Source organism: Spea bombifrons, chromosome 2 (assembly GCF_027358695.1).
Source record: "Spea bombifrons isolate aSpeBom1 chromosome 2, aSpeBom1.2.pri, whole genome shotgun sequence".
Lineage (NCBI taxonomy): Eukaryota > Metazoa > Chordata > Amphibia > Anura > Pelobatidae > Spea > Spea bombifrons.
In genome coordinates this window covers 21,917,984-21,944,768 of record NC_071088.1, presented here as the reverse complement: position 1 = coordinate 21,944,768, position 26,785 = coordinate 21,917,984, and the positions used below count along the sequence as shown (strand labels likewise).

Genomic DNA, 26,785 nt, shown 5'->3' with positions numbered 1-26,785 from the left:
CGTGGTCCAAGTAACCTATATTGTCAAGTTAATACTTCTGCCACAACACAAAGTGACCCTTGAAGATGGTCACCAGAAAGTTTTGTTAAGTTGGGGTAAATATGAAGATAAAAAGCTACTAAAGGTAAATTGATTGTTGGTAGGCGGATGGAGATGGAAAGTTTGAGACTCTCCCGCATGGAGCTTACCATAGGGCTTGTTATTTAAAGTGTTGTCTGTTTTTGGCTGAGCTTGTCCCATACTTTGTTGTACACGGCACCTTTTACTTGAGAATCTCAAGGAGCTCTAACTAAGAGGGGAAAAAAGTCGACGCGGACTTCCTTACTTCCAGTGCCTACAAGAACACCAACATCTGGCTGAGCTGTGCTCCATAGTGTTTTCAGTAGTATCAGCTCCTGGGAGAATCTGTGATGGCTACAATGTGAAGCGATCTGGCTCGTTAGAAAATTCATACTGAAAATGATATGTATGCGGGTACAACCAAGCCAGTAACTGCCCCAAAGCATCGGTACCAAAAACGTTAAACCAAATCATTTAAAAGAGCATGGCTCAAGCAAGGAGGAGAAGCTCTCATAAGAATCAAATACTGTGTACTAATGATAATCTACTGTACAATTTATATAATATTTTTATTAAGGTTATTAAATTTCCACTATAGTTTAATGTAGGGCAGGACACGTGTGAAAAGTCTCTTTAAAACTTAGTGGTCGGCACCTAATGCTTTAAAATACGGTAGATACGCTTCTTGTGAAACTTTCCTTATTCAAATACTTAGTTGAAGTATTCCTATGTTTTGTTACACTGAAAGTAACTTTTCCACCGGTAGATTGTATTTATATATTTCTGAAATAATTGCCAAGTTGTGGCTGCAAAACAATGTTTTTTGATCCTTTTATTTGACAACGAAATGAATGAGCTGGTTCTACACCATAGTTTAGAATATAGCACATAGACGTGTTGTCTCTCGTCTTGCATATTGACTCGCACACCATATTTGCATCCTGTTAAGCTTTTCAGTGTGCTTAGCACCCCATATGGCTTTAAAATGATTAAAAGTATAATGTAACCCAACTAACCTAAACTTTGGAACACAAGATCATATCACTGTCCTGGCTTTCATGCAATCGTTGTGGTGGTGTCAGAACCTCACAGTATGGTCTGTTTGGGGAAATATGACTGGGCTGCAATGATGCCACTAAAGACTACAACTCGCCACTTTTGGCCAATATAACAGTTCAATAGAGATGAATAAAGATGGCGTTACTTAGCGAATGTCTATCCCGTGCGTGTTTCAATCCCCACGCTCTAGTAGAAGAATGCCATTAAGCTATTCTGAATGTAAGACGAGACCAAGGACTGATTGATGTTTCTACGTCAGGAAATGGGCCAACTAACATTGCTTCTTATCTGCCTTCAAATTCTATGTTAACAGGTGGGCAAAAGTTGGAGGAACACAATCTGTGTGCTAGCTGAATGTGCCGTACAGTGAATAACCTTTTAAGGGTTAATTATTGATGGTATCATTTCCTTTGTGCGGACAGAAATATCTCCGGTATCCTGTTTGGCGTTTCATGCACGCACTTGCCGTAATCATTGATTTTCATTATCTTTGTGAAATTTGGGGTGTGCTGACCCAAAAACCTTTTTTTTCCCAATAGTCCACAAGGCAGCACTGACCTGAAACGGCATTTGTGCGAGCGGTTACGGTTTTGCTTGTGTCCATGGAAACAATTCTTTTAATAGGTAAAGCCCTTGAACCTCTTCATTGATGTCAAAGGCCATATCTGTGCACAACATCCCTTGTTACTCTTCTGCCTCTGACCGATTTCTTGCATGCCTTCAGATGGTGGATTAAAAAGGACAGTTCTGGTACAAATTACTCAAAATTGGATCTCAGCCTTTACAATCTCTGCAGTAAACCGTGTTATCTGATTTAGTGGCCTTACACACAGCAGTTGTAGGTTGAAATAACAAGTTATTAGACCAGCATATTATCTGTCGTAAGAACCTCAGTGGCTTTATCTGGGACCTTTGTATTGTACGTGATCACTTTTGCCTTTTATTTCTGTGAAAGGATGCCGCCTGATTCATTTTAGACAATCTGTGGATAGATAAACTACAATCTGTGCTACGTACTTGTAGAGTTGAACTATAATAGGATTTTCCCCATTGCTGCCCCAGTCTAGTCTGATGCCATCATCTTGCATGTAAATTAGTTTATTAATATGCAAACAAAGCTTAATTGTCTATGTTCAGTTTGCGAATGAATGAGCACTGATTTCATTGGTGGATGGAGTTGCCATCGCGCCACTCCACTTACAACATTATGCTTTGATCACATGTATCATTTGCACAAATCCTGTGACCCACGTTAAAAAATAATTTTTAAAAAAAATTGCATTGTACACATAGCCAGACTATCCGAAGTTAAAAAGGCTGCCCAACGGGACTTGGAAGCTGTTGTCTGGACTCTTCCAACCAAAATCGGAATGGTTGACAATTATGTATGCCATATATATGTGGCACAGAATACACTGTATGATATATATAGATATATATATAGATATATATATTACAGAAGATCAACCTGAATCCTCTTTTTTTCAGTTGATTATGCATTGTTCCTTAAAAGGTATACACAAATAGATTTGTGTGGGTTAATGTTCAAAATATTTAGGTGATAGCTTCTTGTCAAGGGTCACAAGGTAGACACGTGGAATTATAGAGTTAAATTTCAGAGAAAAACCAGAAATCCATCAGTAAATTGTCCTGTCCATCCATATCTGTAACTGATCCTGTATTCGGAATCCTTGGCGACTTCCTTCTGCCTTGGCCCTGGTCAGAGTCGGAACATTGCTATTATTTTCTTGTTTATTTGTATGTCCTTCTTCATTGGTTTCCGAACTTGATGTTGACAAATTCTGACCTCTGAGCTGTAATCGTTCCAACGTAACTCTCTAACCCATTTTTCATTGAATAGCAAAGAAATTCCTCCTTCGTTTAATCACATAGGAAAAACAAAATCATTTTGAGCTTCCGTTGTAACATCTCACACGGAGGCAGTAAGGCCAGTTAAGTCCCGGTTGTCCTCTGCGCTTAGGAAATTAGAAGCCCCTTTGGAACCATTAAGGAGTTATTGGAAGGTCATGAGGATTCCCCTCTCCTATCAATGTTAGTGAGCATCAGGCCCACATAACAGTATGCTTTCCTTTTCTTTTTTCACTTAATGATTGCTTGCTAGTTGTATATGGCAGTCAGTATGTAAGAAAGTGAGCGATTCTTCATTTCCCTGCCGCCTCGGGGCATTCTATATTTTACCTATACGAGCACTTCCATTATCCCTCTGTTTTGTCAAAGGATGAGTTCTGTTATCTATTTTGAACAGCAATTGCAGAACTATCACAAAAAGTTGATTGATAGTCCTTGAATTCACTGGGCTAGCATGGGGAACAGAAATGGATCTGGAAGAAGAAATATGTCTGGGTTTAGGGACAGCGTTAAATTTAGAAATATGATACAGTAAGACGCATTACCGAGTTTGTGTTTGCTGGGAGAGAGGCATCTGCAGTCTGAAAGCCACTTTATAATTAGGTAAGAGAGATGCTTATTTCTTTATAACCCAGGTGTCATTTAGAGGCTCTTTGGCTGATGCTTTGATAGAATAAGTATAACTGAGTGACGCGTGTTTCCGGTTATTGTTCACTGATGAAAGGGCGGCTGATTATGTTTGAAAGGTATTTCTTATGATTACCAGGGAAGTATTTTTTAAGATTTAGTTCTTTCCTCTGGCCCCTAGACGTTAGCCTGTATTTCTCTTAAAACTGTTTTCTTCTGAACTTTCTACAGTGACGTTTTCTTTTAACCTTTTCTTCTTTTCTCTTTAAATAGGTGTTAGAGACATATAAGAACTGCATATCCTCCGACCATACTAATGGGGAGTGAGGAGATGCCTACGAGTAGACTTATCACACTAGCAGTTAGTGTTTAACTTGCGTTCCACCAGCCATTGAGCAAGATGAGTGGGTCCATGACCTCCACAGTATTTCCATATGGGTTTCCACAATAATGCTAATATGTTATAGATATACTATCTGAACCGTGTGGCATGTAAAAATCACCTGTCCGGTGTAGCATCACTCACTGCAGAGTTACCAAACTGCCTCTTGAAGCAATATTAGCACATGCGCCGTGTGTTGGGGTTTTCATAAAATGGGTTTCTATGGCCATTCTATTGAACTGAATTGGTCCTAAGTGACTTGTGACGGTGGTGTGGAATTTCAATGGTTTCATTGTCATAGTTGGTCTTACCCTTGGGTTATGTTGTTTCTCTCTCTCTCCTCAGGCTGCTTACCATGCCCTACGCTCCGAGTATGAATTGACCATACCGCAATGCAAGCCACTGTCACCGGGAGAGATTTTGGGATGCACGTCCCCGCGGCTGGAGAAGTCTGTGGATGCTGTTGTGTGAGTAACAATGTCGGCGTTCGTAAATTTAAGTAACAGTGGTGAAGAATTGTCACATGTAACCTACACCATTACAGAAAATAAAAACTATCCATCACATTTGGAAATCATTTAATGTTATTTCAGTGGTCTGTTTTTATGGTATTTAAAATTTGTTTAGCCGTTTGATGTCACCAATCTACCAAATCCTAGAGCCATAGTGCATTTCATGAAAATGAATGATGATTGCATTGAAATCCTAGTACCATACCAAGTAGAAAGCGTCTTATTATATGACGATGTTCTATGTGCACAATGCACAGGACACTAGCGATTGCTTATGTAATAGACATATATAACGCCAGACCTTTCACATATAGGACTATAGAAGAAAAAACATGCAATTTTTATATCCATGTTTAATGTTGTGTGTGTGTGTGTGTGTGTGTGTGAAGATTTAGGGTAAAAACGGCATTTCCTCTGTAATTATCAATACCCACATGATATCATTGGATTCCATAGATCTAAATATAGATGTATTTAAATGAGGGCACAGTGCAATTTACTGATGAATTGTATTGTGCCATGAACAAAATCTGCAGGGTTATTATAAAGTAAATGTTTCATTTCTTTTCCATTTAATACATATGTTTATTATCATAATGTTCAATAAGTGCAGCTCTTTTAATGCTTCAGGAATGGGATTTTTGTTAACTTTGGTTTATTGTGTTTCCAAACTTCAATCCAGTAATTTTCATTTAGATTTATTTTATGGTAGATTTGCATTGTAATTTAAAATGTGCCGACATATTTTGCAATGCTTTACAATGGGCCAGGAAGACAATAACAAATAATTATAACCTTAAAGTGCCTGAATACAGTAAGTAACGAGCACCCTGCTTCGAATTCCACTTTTAGATTGCTAGGTTTCAGCATGGCGTCTGGCTGCGTATATATTTCTAAAATATTTAACCAGTGGTGGGTTTTTTCGGTAGGGACTGTTCTTTCCTTGTATGTAAACCATGCTAAGAAGAAAAAAAAAATGTTTCTTGTCGATGACACGATCTTAGGACCGCAGGATAAAAAAAAAAAAAAATCCATTAATCTTGGTCTTTTAGAGAACGGCCCTTTGCCTAGCAGACCTGTTTCCAGGAGAGAAATTGAACAATGATGATCTTCACTTTTCTAGTTCAGGCTAAAGAGTTTGAGTGGCTTACAAGCGGGGTACCTAGTGCCAAGAAAATCTTTATAATGTATACGGCCACATTGAAATTATGCGTGTGCCTTTTTTATAAGAGTAGATATACCAAACATAAATAAAAATTGTAGTGAATCAAAATAACAGGGCAACATAATCTTCCGATTTTATATATATATATATATATATAATCATACCTTTCTGTAAATTATAATTTATATAGTTTTCTATAAAAATTCACCAGTGAGAGAGAGTTTCACTGCCACTGGATTTTCTTTTTTTTCCCTCGTTCTCTTTTCTTTCTTATTCCGTTGTACAGTACAAGGGGTAGTATCATGTGGTTTAAAGCTTTTTTTATTTTTTGTAGAAACAGGTAAAGTTCTGTATGAAATAAATAGATTTCTTATAGAGAATCAGATACCTAAAATGAATGACGCTTTACCACTGACCCCAAGGAGCTATAAATAGCTCAGTAGGAGAGAGGGGGTCTGTTTCCGGCCATAATTGAACCTTTTAGACTGCGTTACAATTTTAATGTGTGGTGAGTCTGATTTAGAGGAAGAGTCTGGCATTATAATGGGAGGGTTGGTGAAATGAGATGCACACACAGCTAATCTTACTCACCCTGCGAGGCGGGGATATGTGCGTGGAAAGTTTAAAAGGATGTTGTCCGATCCAAGCATTAAGAGCGACCACAGGCGTCGGGGGAGGCATGAGAGAGAATGCAAGAGAAGAAGAAAAAAATCTGCCTTTATCGGTTTCTTTTTTTGTCATACACTTTTAACATTTGCTTCTCTTGATAAGCTACCTTTTTACTATGCGTTCTCCACTGCTCTGCTTATATTAGCGCTTTGTTTTACAATAATGGCTGCATGGTTCCAAGAATGGTGTCTATTTTTCTTGTAGCGGATCGTTTTTATTATTCTATTCCCCTCCACTTTCTTTGCTAAAGCTCATTCTGCGAGATCATGCTAGACTTGTTTTAAAGGCTGCTGAAATTCCCACACTGCATGGTCAGAATATAACTAGCGGCCTATAGTAAATGAGGCATGGAGTGTACATAGTGATTGCAACATGGGGTTTTAACGTCTAGGTTCCGTTTGTAATGAGAACATTGTCGCAAACAGCCAAGCTGCAGTGTTCTTGGCGTTGCTGCTTATAAAAACGCTTAAAGACACAGCTGTGTGGTTTGTTTCCTTTCCCTGTGACTGATCCTTCGTGGAAATTTCCCATTCACCCCAGCGTTCTTTTGGTCTGCATAGTACTTCTCAATGGAACATTTTGCGGAGCTGCTTGGCTCTACCCCCTTTCTACTTGATGGCGTGCTGCCCTATCTAGCAAGTTAGCATGTCGTTGGAATAGACAGGTCCTAATTGGTTTTTATCCAGGTAGCCTGGAAGAGAGAAGTCATGGGCATATGCCTATTCTGAATCTAACCAAGAGCTCTTCCTTATAACTGTCCTGTTTTCCTAGCCACCATGGCCTCCATAACACCTTTTACCAGGCACCATGAATCATTCCGAGATAGAATGCAGATTTACAATGCTATATCCCAGCTTTGAGGGTTGGCCATGCGTTCAACCTGAATATAAGACTAGGTCTGGATGCTTGGCTTACCCTTCCAAGTGCAATGGTATGGACCAATGCGGTAGAAGAGTTTGTCTTGGGTGGTCCAGACAGCAATTTAAACAAAAAAAGGATGGAGATTGTATATTTTCCATAGTGAATGGAGAAGACTTGCATCCGCAGCTATGTAATGAGTTGAGAGTTTCACGGGATGTGTAATTTCACTAACAAACTCATTTGACAAGCACCACACATTGTTTTCTGTGTCTCTACATAATCGACTTCATTGCTGTCCCCTTAGGCTGCTAAAGGTATAAAATTGCATTACCTTATGGGAAACTCCCTGGAAGCGTAACATATGCACGTCAGCTGTAATCTAGTGACAAGTTTCAAACAATCTATTTGATTTAACTTCAACAAGCGTACCGAGAAAAAAAGAAAATGCTTAACTTTGCGGATGTACTGCATATATTCTTAGATTCCGACCCAAGTCAGAGTCCCAGCTATGTGTTTATTTACTTGTATTCCTGAAATATTTGGTGCAGTCAAACCGAATGGTGCTGTGGGTGGAGGTCAGCCTAGTGTGCCTTCATGTAATTTACTATCCAGTTCTCCCACGCGCTTCTTGCACAACAAGTGATTAATTAAAGGTACTCGGGGCTGCCAACAGATTAGTGGTTTTTGACGCATTCATTGGCTGTTAATCAGTATCATTTATTGTGCTAAAAATGACACTAAAATAAACTCCTCCTTTTTGGTGACATTTTAAAACAAAAAAAAATCCACAGACAATGAACATGTCTGCAATCCATGACAGCTATTTGGATATCCCTCGTTGTTAGGGTCGCTTTACCCCAGCGCTGCCAAGCTTGCCTACCCCTGAGACCAGAATTGCCCCGGATGCAGTGTTATCATTGTAGATCGATACCGCTTAGCTGTATTGCAGTGTAACATACACACGTGCGTGTCTGGATATATGATATATATATGTATATCTTTTTTATTTTTATTTTTTTTTATTTTTTTATTTTTTAAGTGCGACGCCTTATTTTTTTTTTCTGTATAATAAGTTCGATTTATATCCCTTTTATTGTTTAATGCTTATGAGTAGTGTCGTGTCATGTGAACATAGAGAAGTGAATGAAACCTTAAATTCTCTGCAGTCTTCTTAAAACTCACTCAGGCCATGTATGTGCAGTTTGTATTGATCTGTGTATGCGTGTATGTATGTAGGCTTATTGTCATTCAAGTAAAAATGAAACGTGATACAAATTTCACACCGCACGTTCATATTTGTGCTGGTTTGATTAGCATTAAGAAAATAGGAGTGTGTATAAGTTATGCATGAACTGGCTCACTCGGTACGCGGTTTTCGGACTGCCCTGGTACTGTACCGTTGGCATTTAAAGATAGCACTCCTGTAGCTGTTGGCTATGAATTGGGAATGTGAAAATGTTGCCAAGAAAACTGAATGATTTGTCCCTGTTTTGCAGTCAAAAACTCTTCTCTAGAATCCTAGTTTTCCAGAACATCATAACTGTAATTTTTCTCATCTTTTCCAGGCTGCATCTTTGGTTGTCAAAGCTTCTGTCTATGTTTTCTCTTTTATTGGCGGTCTTCCTTTTCTAGAATGTATTTTTAATGCAGACTAACTTATTTTTAATGCTTTCCTGTTTGTTTTTTTCTTTCTCGTCGCGATGGCCTTCCTTTTATGTGAATGTTGTCGTTTCTTAGTCTGTTATGAGGAAGGTGTCATCTCTGCGGTCTGCCCTTAGTTTGATATCTTGTCTCTGTTACTTGAATATATTTTTTTTCTGCTGCTGTCCTTCTTGACTTCGTCGTCATCTTTTCTCTGTGGCATCCTTAAATAAGCGTTCCCGCAAATGTCTTTCTTTTTTTTTGTTGAAATGTCTTTTACGTCGATGTCTGGTCTTTCCCTACGGTCCTTGACTCTGATGTGTCTCCTTTTCTCGTCCGTCTCCTTTACAAAGTGTTCCCTATGTTTTTTTCTGCTTTCTGTTTAATTTTAATGTTTCTCCTTCTAAACTAGTACATGCCTTGTTTTCTTTGGTCTTACTTGATTGTCTCAACTTTCATTTTTTTTTAATGGTCTGCCGCTTTTCTGTGGCTTTTTGTCTCCTTCTGTGGTCCTCCCTTGCCCCGATATCCAGTCTGTTCTTTATGGTCTGTCGTTACCATCATGTCTTATCCTTCTTTTCTTTCTTTAAGTATACAGTTTTCTTTTTGCCTTTATGTTAGTACTTTTACATGAACGTCTCACATGTTCTGCCAAGTCTCCCTCTACCGTTAATGTCTTGTCTTTTCTCCTCATTCTTGCTTTGCGTGGATACCTCCTTTGGTCTTCCTTTTTTCATATGTGTCGTCTTTTGCCTGTGGACCTCTTTGTTCCATATTCTTTTATCTGCAGTATTCCTTTCCTTGAATGTCTCGTCTGTCTTGTGCAGTCTTCCTTTATCGAGATGTCTCATTTTTTTTCTTTGTGGTCTTACATTACTGGGATGACTTCCCTGTCTTTCTGATGCAGACACTGTTTCTCTCCTGGGGTCTGCTGCTTTCTCAATCTTGACATTATTTATTAGACACTCTGATTTTTCTTTTTCTCTCTCCCTCTTTCTCCTTCAGCAGATATTTATTTATTTTGTTTGTAATTCAGAGAATTCACACCACATTAAGCATTTTCATTACCTAAAATAATTAGGTGATGGGAGAGGAGCGGGCTCTAATTTGCTGTCCTTAAATAAAATTAATGCTCCTGTGATGCTGGCTTTGGACATTTTTCTTCCCCAATTACATTCTGGCCTCCCATCTATTATCTGTCCTGATATACGACTCAATTACCGGCAGCAAACTGCGGACAGAGGCAGTTACGGCAGAGCACTGAGAGGAAGACATGGGGTGATGGACAGAGAATTGAGAGGGGGACAAAGGGGAACACGGAAGACACATGAGCACACAAAAAGCTGACAAACATAAATCATACTACTCAACTCAATAAATATATATAATAGTGTGTGCCTGGATAGGTTGGAGAGTTGCTGGTTGCAGGTAGGTGGAATGTTCACAAATCTTAAAGAATGGAAGGATAAACAAAGCTGTAAATGTGGTGGTATAGTAATGGCCCTATGGTAATGACCATGGTCTCAGGGATTGTGACTTTCAGTACTTGGGTGGCCTGATAGCACCTGGCTTTCCTAGTTCAACTCAGTCCTGCAAAGTGAACAAACACCATGGCAATCGAGTGCCAAGAGGTCACCATCGTGGGTGACAGAATTCCCAGTCCTATCTGCACTCAAGTTTAATTTGCTACACAAAAAAAGTGTTCCTGATTGTATTCAACAACATTTAAAACTGACCAGAGATGGGCACTTTCTTATTTTTCTTTCTTTTTCGATGACTTGTAACGATGCGTAGCATTCATTATTTGTAGCTTTAATGATAATGTAATCACATAAGTAATTCAAAACAAGAACAAAGTATCATTTGCAGACATTTATCCATTTTAACCACAGATTTGTAAGGGTAATTCCAGTGCAACATGGCCTGTTCTGAATGTTTTTATCCTAGAGCAGAATCGTAGCAGTTTAAGAGCGATGTTTTTTTTCCAGAATTGGGAAATTGATACTTTAATGTCGACAATAGAATATTTTATATTTATGGGGCCTGCTTGACAATAAGGTGTATTACATCTCTACAGCCAGAGTAGCCCTAGAGACCTACAGAATATTTATTTAAATCTGTACCGTAAAGCCATTACAGCACAGGTATAGTGTGTCACTGCCCCTTAACACGTCCCTTCGCAGAGGGACCCTAAGATCCTATAAGAATAGAGGAACGTAAAGTATTTTGTACTTTTTTTTCCGTCATTACGGTTCCTGGGTGTTTTTAAATCTACACCCAAAACTGCAAACATCTAGCAGGAGAATTCCTTGTCTGGAGAGCTTGCAATTTATGCAGTAGCCTCATAGGGCGCCGCAGGATCTATTATGGTGTACAGCGTGTATATGGGGTGAAATACTTTAGCTGAGAACATTTACATTGAATCTAAATGCAGAGGCCCGATGAAGGCAAAAAGGTTTATGAGAGCTAATTATTAGAAGGAAGAAATGGTTTTAGTGGAGAGGCAACAGGAATACCTCATTATTTCTGACATTGTCTATCCAAGGATGCTTAAGGGAAGAAAGATCAGAACGGGGTCCTTAATCCTGTATTATAACTGTCTGCCTCGATTCAGCATTTATTACTTCTCGTTGATCTTTTCAGCACACAGAAAAGAATGCACGATTTAAGAGTAGCTCTTCTTCTTTTTTTCTTCTTCTTCTTCTTCTTCTGGAAATAAGTGTTTCCAAAAAAAAAAAAAAGTCCATAGGGCCATATTTGATGAGGAAATTCTGGGTCTGCACGCTTGAGTGGGCGCAGTCAGCAGGAATAGTAGTGTTGGTTACTATGGTGATTGCTCCGTGGATACACCACTGCACTACATGTGGCTCGTTGGTCCTTTCCAAAAGTGTACACTGCTGCTTTTATTGTAAATGCCAGCCTTCCCCATCTTTTGTTCACTGACCTTCTTTTGCGTATTTATTTTTGATTTATGTGATTATTTTGGTCAGGTAAATGTGCCGTGTTTTGGCTCGGTACAGTTGCATCTCCAAGTCCTCGGGTACTTATTGGATCGATGGATTCCTTATTTTGTACACTGGTGTGAATTGATCCACGTGGCTGGGAATATGTGCATGGATTTCTATTGAGTGACCTTATTTGCTAAAATTGGCAATTAACCTCGTTTTTTTTTTTTATTCTCTCTTCACCTTCTTCTCCATGCAGGTATCTGGGGGATGGTCGGTTCCACCTGGAGTCCGTTATGATCGCCAACCCTGACGTTAAGGCATACAGGTAAAAGGACAAAAATGTATACAAAGGTTACTTCCAAACAAACTTTAGGATCTGTTTAGTTAAGGATTACCCAAGACTTTCAGTCCATTTTAATTTTTGCAACCTCATATTGTAAGAAATTATGACTCTCTTACAAGGTTTGTTCTTTAGGGAATGTGTGACAAAAAATAAAACACATGCAGTGTACAGAAGGAAGTAAATTGATCATACAATTAGCCCACTGTAATAAATATTAAACACATAAATACAATAACTACAACACAACCATATAACACAAACTATATCAATGAACAATACTCAAGTGTTCTCTGTGGGGATGGTGTATATCTGGGGTCTCTTTGTAGATCCACTCCATGGGTGGTGATCGAGTCCTCTCTCTCCCTCCCAGGATCCTCTTGCTCCTCAGAATAGGCACACACTCAGCATAAAAAAACTATCTTTTCCAGAAAGTGTGTTCCCAGTAGGATTGTTCGCCACAGTGTGTTCCAAACATTATCTGTCTCAGGTAATGTCTATCCCAAAGATTGTGTGTCCCACGCATTTTCTCTCATCCCAAGATTCACACTTGGTTTTATGAACAGATCTGGCCACCCACCCCCTTTCTCTTAATTCTGATTCCAGCATAATGGTGTGTGGTATTAGAAACTTTTATTACCCGTTACTCTTAGCGAGGTATGGAGATAGACTGGAAACCAAGCCTTAGTTTTCTAAACTAAGGCTTGATTTGTTGCCTGTTACAAAATACAAATGATCTTTCAGTGTGAAGCCAGATGGCTATACACTGCTGTCTTGTGTGGCTCCTCGGTCACAACGATAGAGGGTTCCAGCGTATGATGGCATTCCTCAGGAACCTCAGTCTTACGAAGTGAGAACCGAATGTCAGTATCTCAAGGTGGGGGGGGGGGGTGCGTTATACCGTGTGCTATGGATATCAAAAATCACTAAATGTGTTGGATGTTTTGTACTAGGCATGTTATCCTGTGTTTAGCCAAGTCACGGCTAAAAATAATGGCATTCAGCATATTTTCGTAAGCCTATAACTCTCCCAACTGTTAAGCTGCAGTCTTCGTCGTTGTCGACCACTGGCTGAAGGGCATTACAATCCACAAATTGTAGGCTTGAAGGGTGTAATATCAGAGTGGCCTTTGTTTGCTTCTGTTACAAGCAGTTGTTCTCCTTGTTGTTCTATAGGTATGATCCGTATAGCAAAGTTTTCTCTCGTGAATACTATGACCATGGCACCATGATGAAAAATCGCCAAGAAGTCATCACATCAGCTGCTGGGGCTAAGACCTGGGGACTCATTCTTGGGACACTGGGACGTCAAGGATCTCCCAAGATCCTGGAGGTAACCGTGAAACACTTATTGTGTTATTAATCTTTTACATGCCAAAATCCTGTGCAGAATTTCCAGTTATGAATGCATCCTCTTATTAATTAGAAAATGCCGGAGGAAGTAATTGTGATGGAAATAAAGAATATATTTTTCATTATAAGGAGCACTGATGTGCACTGGCAGAAAAGTGGTTAACCCATTGGTGAGAGAAGTTCTGAAGACCAAAACACCAGTATATTTCCTCTTCTCATGTGGTCTCGTGATGGAAAATTCTGATTCTTTGCTCTACAGAAAGAATTTTTAGTCTCGGCAAGGATTTTTTGTTTACTTCATTTACATTTTCCTCTGCAAATAAGAAGCCATGGGGTTGTCCGTCCTCCCTGTTTCCAGATCCCTTAGCAGTTCATTAAACCGGAAGCATGCACCCATCATAATGAGTCCACTGATGGTTACTTGCGTGCGTGGAAGCGATAGCATGTATGTTAGATCCTCTGATTCTGTTGTATTGTTTGACTGCACTGTGTTATGAAGACCAGCAAGCGATTCATCTGCCGTTTGCGTGGTTATGGTGAATGTAGTGGGTGCTGGATTACAGGTGTTTTGCCCTTACAACAGTATTCAGCAACCTCTTGCCAAACTCTCATCCAGTCAGTGGTCATTGGGGAGCCCCCAAAGGGCGTAAAAAATGAGGATCGCTTTCTTTAGGGAGCTGTATGACTGATACATACATACATACATACATACATACATACATACGTTAACTATTTCCTAGCCTATATACATTGTATTTGGGTTTGTTTGCCCACATATGCTCCAAAGACATTTGTGTATTATGTATGTATGTGCTGTTTGCGGTGCTGCATTGTGTTAAGTTGCTTCTGTATATTAATTGGTACGAGGGGCGCTTTATTTTGTCTGTGTATGATATGAGTGTTGGTTCCAGTTATGTGTCTCAGTGGGGGGTGCTATGACTGTGTTTGCAAAATATGATTAGATCTGTGTTTTGTAGGGTCTTTCGTTTTGGCTCCCAGCAGCACCCTGTGGTGTTCCTGCTAATGACTATCCCTCTGTCTATCCCATGTAACAAGGACAGGCCTCATTAATCTATCGGCTGCATTTACAGAACAGCAATTATTATTTGCACTTCTCATTAAGAGAACTTGGAATGGCTATTGTTGGTTATTTATCCTTCCACTCCCATCCCATGTGGAGAACAGAGGGGTTTAATTAACTTTCAACCTGGGAATCAGGCGTGGAGCTGAGGCGGAGAGGAGCGATGTCTAGAATAAGAGAGGTCTTTGTGCTCCGGCTGTCATCATGTGGAAAACAATTTGCCATCCGCTTCCGAGGTGGATGTCAAAATCTTTTAAAATCAAATGACGCCTTTCTCTCGTCAAACGACTTGATGATGTGTATTGAATTAAGAAAAAAATAAAAGACAAGCTTTATTGAGGGTGGTAATTTGGTGCTAAGGTTGCATGGGTCAAACTGTGGGTTCCTGTAGACTCTCTGCCGTAGAACCAGCACTCAATGGCGTGATCTTGGTGTAATGCTTAGCATACAAACAAAAGGCATAATTCATTGGTGCAGTAGTTAGGGGAACAATACGTTGGTAGGAGACAAGAGATGGGACAGCCTTTCATTACAGGCAATTAGATTTGAATAATAAAAATCATTTTTTTTTTTAAATTTTATTATGAAGAAAAAAAGCTCTTGTGGGGCTTGCATTTCATTCACACCTCTCTCCTACTAGAAGTAAGCGCAGCTTTTAAGAATCATTCCCGCACTCTACATCCATATTTAATATTCATTTGCTGCAGCAGCACCAGGACCCTGTAATGTTTGCGTGTGTGAATTAGAGCATGGCATGTGACGGGCTGTGTTTGCTCTTTACACACATTGTGATTGCAGATAGGATATATTTGATTACCTCTAGTCTGCCTGCTTTTAAGCCTTCTTTTATTTTTTCATATGGTCGTTTAATTATTGCGTTTTTCTGCCTTTTTACAAATTTGTCATTTTAAGCCACTCAGCCTAAAATATCTCTGCCTTTGTCCCTTGCTGATGTGAATTATGTTGTGAAGAGCAGGGCCTCTGTACAACGTTTGTTAAATCATTAAAGTTATTATTGTGTCTTGTCTTTTATCAATTTTGCTACCAAAGAGGCCTGTAAGAGGCTGCTTGGCCGCGAGTGGCCGTCCCCTCTGGTGGCACAAAGCTCACCTACATCATAGATCTTTCCTTGAGATAAGCCAGAGCCTAGGATGTTGGGGCGAAAGGCTGCCTCTGTTTTCTGTATTGGTCCTTTATGTTCCACACACTCAGTAGCGAGACCTGGAATTCTCTCTAAACGCAGTACAGGGTAGGAAACGCACTTTCCTAATGTCCACTGTTCTATGGTTTAGCGTGTTGAGACTCGGTGGAATGTTCAGGGCTCGTTGCTCGTTTGCAGAATAAATCTCCTACTGTAGTGGAGCACATCAGGGTTTGAGAGAGGATGAATTGCGTGCCAGATCTATAAATTTGTATGACACAATTTCTCTTTCTAGAACTTCCATTGTGCGAGCTGCAGGCCTGCAATACTTTATTACGTTAAGGAGGTGGATCATGATGCATGACATAAATATCATTATGCTTTATATAAATGTCCCTGCACCTTTCAAAGATTTTTTTTTTTTTCCTTTTGTGAGGACGACTTCGTTTTTTTTCTCCTGTAAACGTCTGCTTTTGTTATATACCAGTTCCAGACTTAATTAATTACCATAGTTATTCACTCTGGGGTGAGTGTTGGATGACTGCCTCCCCCAAATACTGTCCTTTTTTTGTGTCTAATTCCGACTCTCTCTCTCTTTCAGCACCTGGAGTCACGTCTACAGGCTCTCGGCTGTCGTTATATTCGGCTGCTGCTGTCGGAAATCTTCCCTAATAAACTCAAGCTGTTCCCAGAGGTGGAAGCGTGAGTACAAAGAGCAGAGCAGTAAACACAAAACACAACACACACACAGTGCGCAGCCCTCACGATGGTATGAAATTAGGAGGGCGGGGGGGATCTGGGTATCTTGCTACTACCGTTCCACGGTCAGCAATCAGTGGGAGTCCAGATGCGGTGGACTACAAGTCCCATCATGCCTTGCCATTTCCTGATCGTATCATGGGAGTCATAGGTCACACCACATGGAATTCCAGCAGTGGATGCTAGATTTTTAACTTTGGCGCTAAGCAAAATCAGCCATGTTTTGCCATCATGGCATGTAAAGCATACTGTATAAGAAAACAAGTTACAATATTTTTTATGTGCGACATATAATGATCCCTAGTTTTTAATTGATGTATTTAAAGCACTTAAGCCCGATCTATACCTTAAACTAGTAATATCCATTTTTTGCATGTGCCTTTTCATTACAAAAATAAGCACTTAATTTAAGATCCCGGGTATGGATACCTTGGGCAACTCAGGCTACAGATAGTTATCCCAAGTTATTCGTAATTATGCGAACCATAAGTGATCATTTGTATTGGGTGTATAGTAGCTATCCGCTCTCCAGCGTTCTATGTGCACAACTGTGGGATGTCTGACATAAGACTGTGTAGTGCTAAAAGATAGAATTAAATATTTCTTATGATCTCTAAACACATCTGTTGTGAGTATCACATAATTTCTAAACTACAAAGCTCCGATAAGCCACGTCTGTTTTGTTTTTAGATAAGCCCCTAGTTGTGAGCTTATCACTAAACTCAAATTCTTAATTCTTCCTGTGTCGGGTCCATATTGAGCATGATGTTCTTTTCTGTCTTTTTTTTTTTTGCTTCTTCAAAGCTTAACTTTTGCGTCCTCGCTTGACCTTGCTTATCCCCTGTCACATCTGCCTGTGGTATCTCTACGGCTTTCTGCACTGTAACTGTCTCCATGCCACTGGTTGCAACCTGCGCAGCCACGGTGTAGCGCCATACGCGCTGAGGTCAATGTCACCTCTTCTGGCATCTATAGAGGCATTTCCATACATGAGATTGGCACACATACAATGGCACAAACTCGGGTCCCACAGGTCTAAAAGGGCGGCTGCAACCATCAAGATCCCACAACCATCTATCTTCCCCATGCAATAAATGTATTGAAGGGATGGGATACAAAGTAAAAAAATATATATTTCTAGACATTAAAAAAGGTTGGAAAATTCAAGCAGTCTACAAACTGCTTTATATCCCATGATCTATATAATCTGCTGGGACATCTCTTCAGAAAAAGTAAAGGTTCCTGTTTGAACTATACCTGCTTTTCTCTCTTTTTTTTTTTTTTGGCCCCCTCTGGAACACATGCCAAAATAATCAAAGTAAAATTGGTGTGATTCTGGAGCAAACTGCTAACTGGGAATCCAAATACATCTACAAAGCTGAAAGCTGCCGTTTTAGTGATATACGGTTTCATTTAGACATGTGCTCCCTAGAACTCATGCTCCAGATGTTCAAAGTATCAACGTATTTGCTATCTTTATGTTTTATGTTTATTTTCTAAATCGCTGCGCATTTCGGTGCTCCATATATCAACTTATTTAAAAATCATCTCTCCTTTTCGGTTATTTTGAACTGATTGCATTCTCCGTTGAAATGCTTTTAGAACCAAACAAGTTAGTGATATGAAGACAATGTGAAAATGTTCTTAAACTCTTTGTAAAAGAAAAGGAAAACTATCTTCTGAACTGTTTACATTTATAACTTGCTTTGTAACATTAAGAGCACTAATGAGATACCTATTATTTCTGACCTGATGAAGAGAGGAGGTTAGATCCCAAATGCTTGTTAGGAGAAAATGCATTCAGTCCATTAAAACGGTATCATAAACCACAAATGTGGTGTAACATTGTTCTTCACTGGACTGATTTGGAAGCTACATTAAATTATCAACAGAGTATTTCATGGCGGTTTTAAGAGACTAAAACAGCTTTACTTTACTTTGTGCATAGCTCTATATTTGCATTTAACTCTTTGAGGATACACAGCAAATTAAGAGCGGTTAAACTTTTAGAATAATATGTTTATGTTGCATTATCCATTGGATTTTTCAGAAACAACATGTAGTTTTGGAATTCAATACTATTTCTCCCCAGGCCAGTATAGTCTGCATAAATAGAAAATTGTGAACATGGTTCCCAATACTTTGTTATTCCTGTTGTAGACCAGTGGAGTAAACTCAACCATGGCAAAATAATTGCCTTCAAGTCATGCTTGCTCCATGTTCTAGGTTTATCCAGTTGCTGTCAATATACCAAAATGTATACATTTTTTTCAGGTGGGTACAGGTGGCCTGTCCAAGGCTTTCTATCGATTGGGGGACAGCTTTTACCAAACCTCTACTTACGCCTTATGAGGTGAGACTCTAACCCACCATTGGTAAACCTGCATCCATTTATCATCAGCCAGTGAAGGCTAGGTGAGGAAGGTTTGGTGTTTTGGTTGGACACCAGTAGGAAAACTGTAGCTGCTTAGACTCAAATGTAACCGTTAAGATCTTTTGCCACTGGATAGACGCAATAATGCTTTAAATTTGAAGAAAGCTTGACGAAATGTCCTTGTGTGGCCTGTGATCACACATTCATCGGTGTTTCAGAGTGAATGTTTGGTGTTTTAGGTCTCCTATATTAGATTAGACGTGTATGTACAGGATTATGTATAAAAAGTGATTCTAGTGCAAAGTTTTCTAACTGGTCTTATACCACCCAACTGAATGTTCTGCTGACTAGTTTTTTTTTATGAGCGATTCCCCCCCCCACACACAAGAGTTATGTTTTATACATAACCACCATGTGCCTGCAGACCTGTCTCCAAAGGAGCAAATGTTGTGCAGTTAATACTTTTACATAAGTCCTCATATTGATTCACACCATTCCATTCAAAGGATGCCCCACTTGTACAATTCTTCTGTGTATTGGTTCATGTGTAGTGATAATATCATATCTCTCAGCATGAGAGAAACTCTGAGAATCCTATAGAGCTGGGGCTAGTTTGGGTAATTGGATGTTAGAGGGAGGAACGGACCCCCAGTCTGGCTATTCTTCAGAGCACCAGCAAAAATTGATAAGCTCTGTGGGTCAGAAACTCATTCCCTGAAATCACGCGTTGTATGTAAACGTTACAGTATTATGTCTTACGCAGTAAATTGCAGTACATATACAATCAGTGTTTGCTTACCAGGAGAGTTACTAATTGCCTCTTTTTACTGAAAAAAATCAGGATTACACTTGAAATAGAAGTTATTGAGTTAGAAATGTGTACCCAGAGTTGCCCGTACTGGCCCGAGGGACTCCAGAGGCCTTGGTGTTTCAGACATTGATAGTTGAGTAGACTCTGGTGACCTGGTCTGAGATAGCGACTTCCAGAACAGACGGATATCAGGCAACAACATTAGGTGGTCAGTGCTTTTGCAATCTATCTGTGTGGCTGAATAAGGCAATCAAGAAAAGACACTCTCGGCAGGGGTGAGTCATCCTTGATAGGAGAAATGCACTTTCAGGATAAAGGATTGCACAGGGGAAGTGTCTAAATGAGTTAGCTCACACAGAGACATTTGTTTTATTTGGAGCCTCATTTTACAAAACAGTTTAGAATCATAGAAGAAATTGTCAGAATAAATGGGCAAAGTATTTGGCTGTAGGACCTCAAACCATACTTTGTAGATGACCTTGTTCAATGTCCTGGATATCCCGATGCTTATTCGATGCATTGTTGACTCCCTCCTAGCATTATCATATACCACTTTGAGAATCAAAGATAAGACTGAAATTATAAAAAAGCATAGGACTCTTACTTTCTTTCTTTGTATTTTATGAATATTTGTTAGCTGGTGGTCTTTGCTAGGGCTAATCATGGTCTATGTTCCTTTGCTAGGCCTCGGTGGCTCTGAAGGAAGCTGAGTGGCAGGACACATATCCCATGGATTTTTATGCTAATCAGTCCCTCGGTCCATGGACAGTGAACCATGAATCCCACCGCCCTGCTCGTGTGATTACAAAGGTAAGTTGTCTCCCGACGACACCATCGATGGCCAAAGCACAATCTGTTGTGTAGCACAGAGAGTATCTAACTTGGGACCTTTTACCAACACAATTCACCATAACACCTTAAGATCATCTGGTGTTCGTTTATGTGTTGGCTAGATTTTTACATACCCTTATACTGTTTATTTGCCTTTTTTCTTCATTGTTATATCAACATAAAAAAAACTTTTTAAACCCAAATATTTTTTTGTCATTCTCTGTACCAATTGTGCCACCTTGTGGAGAGATAGATACTTGTTGCATACCAACTGGATATCTATCAATCCAGGTGCTTCAGTTTGAAGCTGTTTTCTCCATAGACCTCTTAGTCTGTGGTTCTAAGCAAGCAGTAAAATCGGCTCTACACAATAAATAGAAGTGTGGGGTATGGAACCTGCTCTCCTTTGTAGATGATAGAGATGTTATGCTGAATGAGATAGGTCACAAAGCATGTGAAGGATTGTCTTGGATGTCTTTAGCCAGCACTTTAATGCATATGATAGCTAAGTGGTCCCTTTCATTTTCTGTGTGGTCCCCATCGCACAATCTCTCCATATACATTAGGCTCTCCCGCCTTCTCCCCAGCTATTTGGCTTGCAGGATATTCATTCAACCAAACACACCCATGAGCTGCAGCTTCTCCTAAAGATTTTTCTTGCAGGTTGAAAAAGGCATATGAAAGAATTCAAATGTTCATTATTCTTTGATGAGCCTGCATATGACATTGGAGTGTCCCTTTTAAATGTACTTTATTTAATGTGCTTAATTATTAGTTAATGCTGTCAGCTCGTTCCACAGTTTGAACATTTTACCTTTGGCGTTAACCCTATGTTTTCCGTACTGTTTTCTAACTTGGTAAATTCATTTTGGAACGGTAATAAAGTCTCTGCAGAGAGGCAGATTTGTATTCTTCTGTCCGTTGTTTCTTAAATGGCAGACAGGAGTTTATCTTGTTTCGTTAGCTGTTCATTATTGTACAAAGTGCAGATGTATAGCCTGGAGAGAGCAGATCTGTGGAAAGTTCACACCATTAGCAGTCATGTTCACGCACTGCAAGTCACTTTTGGAATAACACCATATCTAAATAGCACTTTACCAGAAATAGTAAGTCGGACAGTGTTGCATCACATATATAATGTGTGTGTGATTATATAGTGTGTTTTAGGAATTTTCTCTGTTGGGTTATTTAGAGAATTACCTTTTTGTTTTGTTTCATTTTAGAATCCACAGCAGAGAAAACCCAGATCAGCGGATGAGTGTACAAAAGCAAAGCATTGTCAGTGTAAAGAAGGAGAGAGCTAAGCCACGTGGTGGTGGAGCGTATTCCCCACAGACGCACCTCGAAGCCCAGCCGTTCTGTTGATGGCCACAGAATTGGAGATAATTTGACACTTCTGCCAAGCAGGTGTGAAAGAAGAAAATGAAACAAAACAGTGCATTGCCTTGACAGAAGCAAGAAGCTTCGCTCCATTAACAGCTTTGCAACCCCAGAGGCAGTCCGAGCAGAACCCTCTATTAACCCCTTTTTATGTCTTGACATAAAAACACAGTCTTGCTCCATTACCTCATCCCATCTTTGAGCTCTGGAACTCATGGACCACAGAGGGAGGTCGGGACGCACCCGAGTGCCCTCTCTGTTCTTGTCTCGGGGTTTCCTGAGCCATGCAGGGCTGCTGCTGCTGCTAATTAAAAGCTCTGCTTAATGAGGGTTTGCGTGAGCCGTCTGCCTCCCCCTCCTGCCGTTGCCTGGGCGATGAGTACTCCCTGCCTGTGATGCCCCAACTACTGGCACCAAACGCAGCAACCCCCCCTGCGAGAACCAATCACCTCCTGCGTGGAGACCCTCAGCGAGCGGCTCTGTAATATCTCTATGATGGAGTCACAGACTTTAATGTTCTTTGGAAGAGAGCCCGCCATCACCGTGCTCACAGCTACCTTCTGGGAGTAGCTGAATGCAAGGGGTGCAATAGTGATTGAAGCCAATGTTATAAACCTTCTGTATCATAATGGCCAAAAAGGGCCAATGACCCAATCACCTGAACTGTAAGACTTTGTGTTTATTACTAAACTAACTAAAATTGCAAACATGTTTTTGTTCTTGCTTTAACTTGGGGTTAAGACTGGGTCTTTGAATGGAGCTCTCTGTATAAACGGACACAAAACTGCACTGATGTTTAACAGGCAAATGCAAGACATGGGAACCCATTAACACTGTCACGCACACGCACACGCTTCCCTGACTAGGAATAATGCGGTCTCAAGGGGTGCCTGTGACCTCTGTCGGTAAGCTGCTGCTAGGAGACCGGCTATTTAATGTATGTTACCATCTAACAGGTAAAGCGTTGCCAACATGTTATCAGGGTTCCACATCAGAAGTAACAAAAAGATGATTCAGAACTCCGGTAGTATGACAACCCGGCCTTGCTACACGTTACAGAAATGGCCGACGGCAACCTGAAAAACTCTTTGGAAAGATGTACTATTAAAGCAGAAAGGCGTAGAAATCCAGGCAGCTACCTGCGTGTTTCCTAAAGCAGCTAGAGAGGCTTGTGGCTTGTTTTAAAGATCTAGCGTATTTAAAAACAGTATCCCCCTCTGACTTAATGATTATGATGGATTAGGCTGCGCATGACTAGCTGCAGACAAAATATACCATTCAATTTTAAAAGTGAACAATTTTAAAGAAAGTTAAAACCCTGAAGTTATTTATAGATTCTCAAGGTATAAATCAGCTGGATGCTTTTTTTTTTCTTCAGTGCGGTACGTTTTGTTCCGGTAAACCCAGGACTTCTCATTCTACTGTGATTAGTATGTTATGGTGGAAATCTAAATTAGACCAGGTTTAACATTAACCCTCTGAGTACCAGAAGAGTTGGAGATAAACCTCTCAGGTTGTAAAGGGTTTAAAGGTGCCATAATGCAACTTTAAGGACTGCCTAATTGGAGCTTATTTTATTATTATTTTTATAGATTGTTTTAGATAAATTCCTGTTTTAACGACTTCATGAAAGTCAGAGGCTGAGATTTAAGTTTTACTTTACTGAGAGGTGGTAGAAGTAGTAGAGGTTAATACAGCGAGGGCATTTAAACATGCACGCAAGAGGGACATGTTTATCCCGAATCTAAGACCAGATCAAGAACTGATTAAGGTTTGAGTATTTACTACAATATGCAGACTAGATGGGTCAAAAGGTCTTCTCTGCTGTCATTCTGTGTTTCTGTAGTTGTATTTGGGTATAAAGCAGTTATATATACACTGTTTCAACCTATGAAACATTAAAAAAAAAAAATAGAAATTGGCGCACACACCATTTTTTTTTTTATGAACAATTGCCTAATAAGTGGTTTATAAAACACATTTATTCACTACAGTTGCAGTACAGCACACCTCTGACCAGCTCCCCAGACATTTTCGAGGTATTCGCTTAATGTGAAGTCAATGGAAAATTAGCCATTTTTGTTGTGATTTATTTAGAATTGTGGTTTCGAGACTCTCACTTCTCTATTCATTATGAAGAGCAATAGTGTCAGATGGTTTCTCCAGCATGTAAGAGCTGAACTGGCCCTGCACAATGTATAATCCACTGGGTGAGGAGTCTTTTAAGAAATATGCTGATGTTACTATGACTGTATTCTGTTGCTAAGCAGCTCTAGTATCTCAATAAACCTTTTAGTGCAGCTTTTAAGCAAGGGGGGGCAAGGAATGGCAGATAGGTTTTTTTTACCTTTTACTTTATTTTACACAATGCAGCACTTTATCTGTTTTTTTTTATTTGTTTTTTTTTAGGCACCCTAGGTGAAACAGTACAAAGTCTAATTTTTGGAATGTGGATATGTAGAAAACAGCTGCCACTGTATGTGTCAAATACAGCCGTGGAAAGACAGTCAACACATTTAAAAGATGATTAAGCCTAGCATAGAAGTTTGGGTAAAAACATAACATAAGAGAATTGCAAAAAAGTAATAATCTCAAGATTAAACATGAAGTGCAAAACATACCTACACCATGAATATTTTCTAGGAAGGTTTTTAAAACTGTGTATAATTTAAGGATAATGCACCAGGGAGATAGGGCTAGATGGTAGGGACGCATAACTCGGCATGCATGCGCATTCCACAGTACATGTATGACATCTTTTTTTCAGATTAGATTGTTTTAAGATTACATTCTGTGACTTTAGGTTGGTAGTTGGTGAGAGTTCTAGAATCTAGAAGTGTTTGGGTTTCTTAAAGCAGATCTGTTACACTTTTCTCCTAATATGCTTATCCAATTCCCTGCCACCCCAACTGCTAATATAATATAAAGTCTTCCTTGAGCAGTGCAGTGTTTTCCTCCAAGAACTTTCATTTAAATACTTGGGGTGTGGCAGCAGCGGTAACCGAAAGAGCATCAACAATCAAAATCACTACCGGCCCTATAAAGTAAGTTCTGTATTTGAGTTATGGAACCAAAAATATGGATGTCATTGCCATAGATGATTGGCAGACACAGTAGGGCCATATTTAAGCTAATTGAATATTGGAAATAACTTGGTGAATTTGTTATTCTTGGGAGTCCTTGCCACCTTCTTTAGCACCGTGTCTCCATTTGACAGGACGCCTGCCAGAACCCAGCAGCTCCCTAGGATCTGAGCCGCCCTTGTATTTTGTGTTCAAATTCCCCATCCGTTGGAGCTTCTGTCAAACTCATTTCTAATGGATTCTTGATTTCTGACCTGTAATTTTAAGAAAAAACACTTTTCAATATTGCACATTAAATGTAACACCTTAAGCTTCATCGGGGGAAAAAAGTACTTAACATCTTTTTGATCTAATTTTTTTAAACTTGATTTCCTCTGGGTGAAAAAAGTGTTTGTGAGTGAACTGGGCAGACAGTTTGCAATTAACCCAGTAAAGACTTTTATAATTAAAGAGACTGTTCAGAGTTTCTGTATAGCTCCACACGGACCTGCAATACATTAGACAGCTGGGGGATCTGCTTTAAATAATAAAGGATATTAGGATTTAAAGGCAAACACGTATTTCTACCAACCATTTAGATAGATTGTGCCAAAAAAATTTAATTGGTGCTTTAGAAATATATCATAAAAAATCTATATATATATATATATATAGACCTAGAAGCCTCTTAAAGAGCGGTATATGGCAGCAAAACAGGGTGAGATATAAAAAATCTGAAAAGTATGTATTTTGGGATGCAAAATTTATCTTGCAGAAAACACATAAACAGATGACAAACAATCGTCACTCGTAAAACCCATGACCCATACCGAATAAGGCGAGTTCTCCCGTTTAATGCTATATAAGGCCATTCTGACAGTTTTATAACCATGTAGGGTCTGTAGGTTAGCAGCCCAGGTTCAGTACCAGCAGTGATTAGAGAAGTATGAAAGCACTTGCCATAGTCACGATTCACTGCGCCTACGCACTAGGTCCAACTGAACCCTCATTTATTACAGTAAGGACCCAGGATTGGGACTAAGTCTCCCACACTGCTGAATCCGATCTGCCCTGGGAGTACAGAGCGGGTATGTATTGGTTGCTAGTGGGCAGCGGCCAGCTGGGTATTTGCCAAATGCCCAGTCAGGGCCTGCTAGGGACTCTGTATATGGGTTCGATTCAGCGTTGAAGTTAAAAAACCTGAAGTAACCATATATACGAAAGCTTATACAATAAGCGGGTGCAGATAGCTCAATAATGTCATTTATAAGCATACCTGGTAAGGCTACCCAGACCGCTCCCTGTTCTAGGGGAGGGGTTTTCAAGAGGGGCAGGGCTAGCCACAGAAAGTACTGGGTCATAAGGAAAGTGGGCGGGGGGAACGAGTGGCTAAAGACCACTTCTGTTTTGTCCCATCTGCCATCATGCTCTACCACCAATTTGATAGCAATTATTTAAAAGCCATACCTCCCAAGTGTCCCAATATAAGAGAGATAATCCCTGTCCAGATTTCCACCCCTGTTGTCCCATTTTCTTGGAAGCTCTGAATGTTGCCACCTTGGCCAGTTTAAACCTCACACCTATGCTCGCTGCACACTGCTGGTCTGTATTTGGTGTATTGAAAGGGTATTTGTCAGACCGACCTGCAGCGTGTAGAATGCACACCTTCAAATAATTAAAATGTTATGTGGCTCTATTTCCATACCTCCCAGCAGGCCCAGTTTTCTCGGACTGTGCTGGGTAGGCGCCCATGAGTTGGTTGGGGAGATCCTTTGAGGGACATGGCCATTCCCAGACTGGCTGTGCCCACTTACAAGGCCCCCCCCCCAAAGCAGAGGTTGTGATTTGGACGCTTGCAAT

General features: G+C 39.9%; 1 protein-coding gene and 1 long non-coding RNA gene across 3 annotated transcripts in view; one reads left to right on the top strand and one right to left on the bottom strand.

Moving 5' to 3' along the window:
* Positions 1–22,539, top strand: part of DPH1 (diphthamide biosynthesis 1) — a 67,313-nt gene extending 44,774 nt beyond the window's left edge. For both annotated transcript variants that reach the window (XM_053457103.1, XM_053457102.1), the window contains exons 6-12: positions 4,343–4,464; positions 12,050–12,118; positions 13,310–13,466; positions 16,310–16,410; positions 18,742–18,820; positions 20,337–20,462; positions 21,707–22,539. In XM_053457103.1, the coding sequence (XP_053313078.1) occupies positions 4,343–4,464; positions 12,050–12,118; positions 13,310–13,466; positions 16,310–16,410; positions 18,742–18,820; positions 20,337–20,462; positions 21,707–21,787 (735 nt within the window). In that variant the 3' untranslated portion in view covers positions 21,788–22,539. The remainder of the gene's footprint in view (positions 1–4,342; positions 4,465–12,049; positions 12,119–13,309; positions 13,467–16,309; positions 16,411–18,741; positions 18,821–20,336; positions 20,463–21,706) is intronic.
* A 2,348-nt stretch (positions 22,540–24,887) lies between these two features.
* Positions 24,888–26,465, bottom strand: LOC128474718 (uncharacterized). The gene is made up of 2 exons (XR_008346393.1): positions 26,393–26,465; positions 24,888–25,200 (listed from the first exon to the last, which is right to left on the bottom strand). It is a non-coding gene; the product is annotated as an uncharacterized LOC128474718 (long non-coding RNA).
* Between the last annotated feature and the right edge of the window lie 320 nt (positions 26,466–26,785).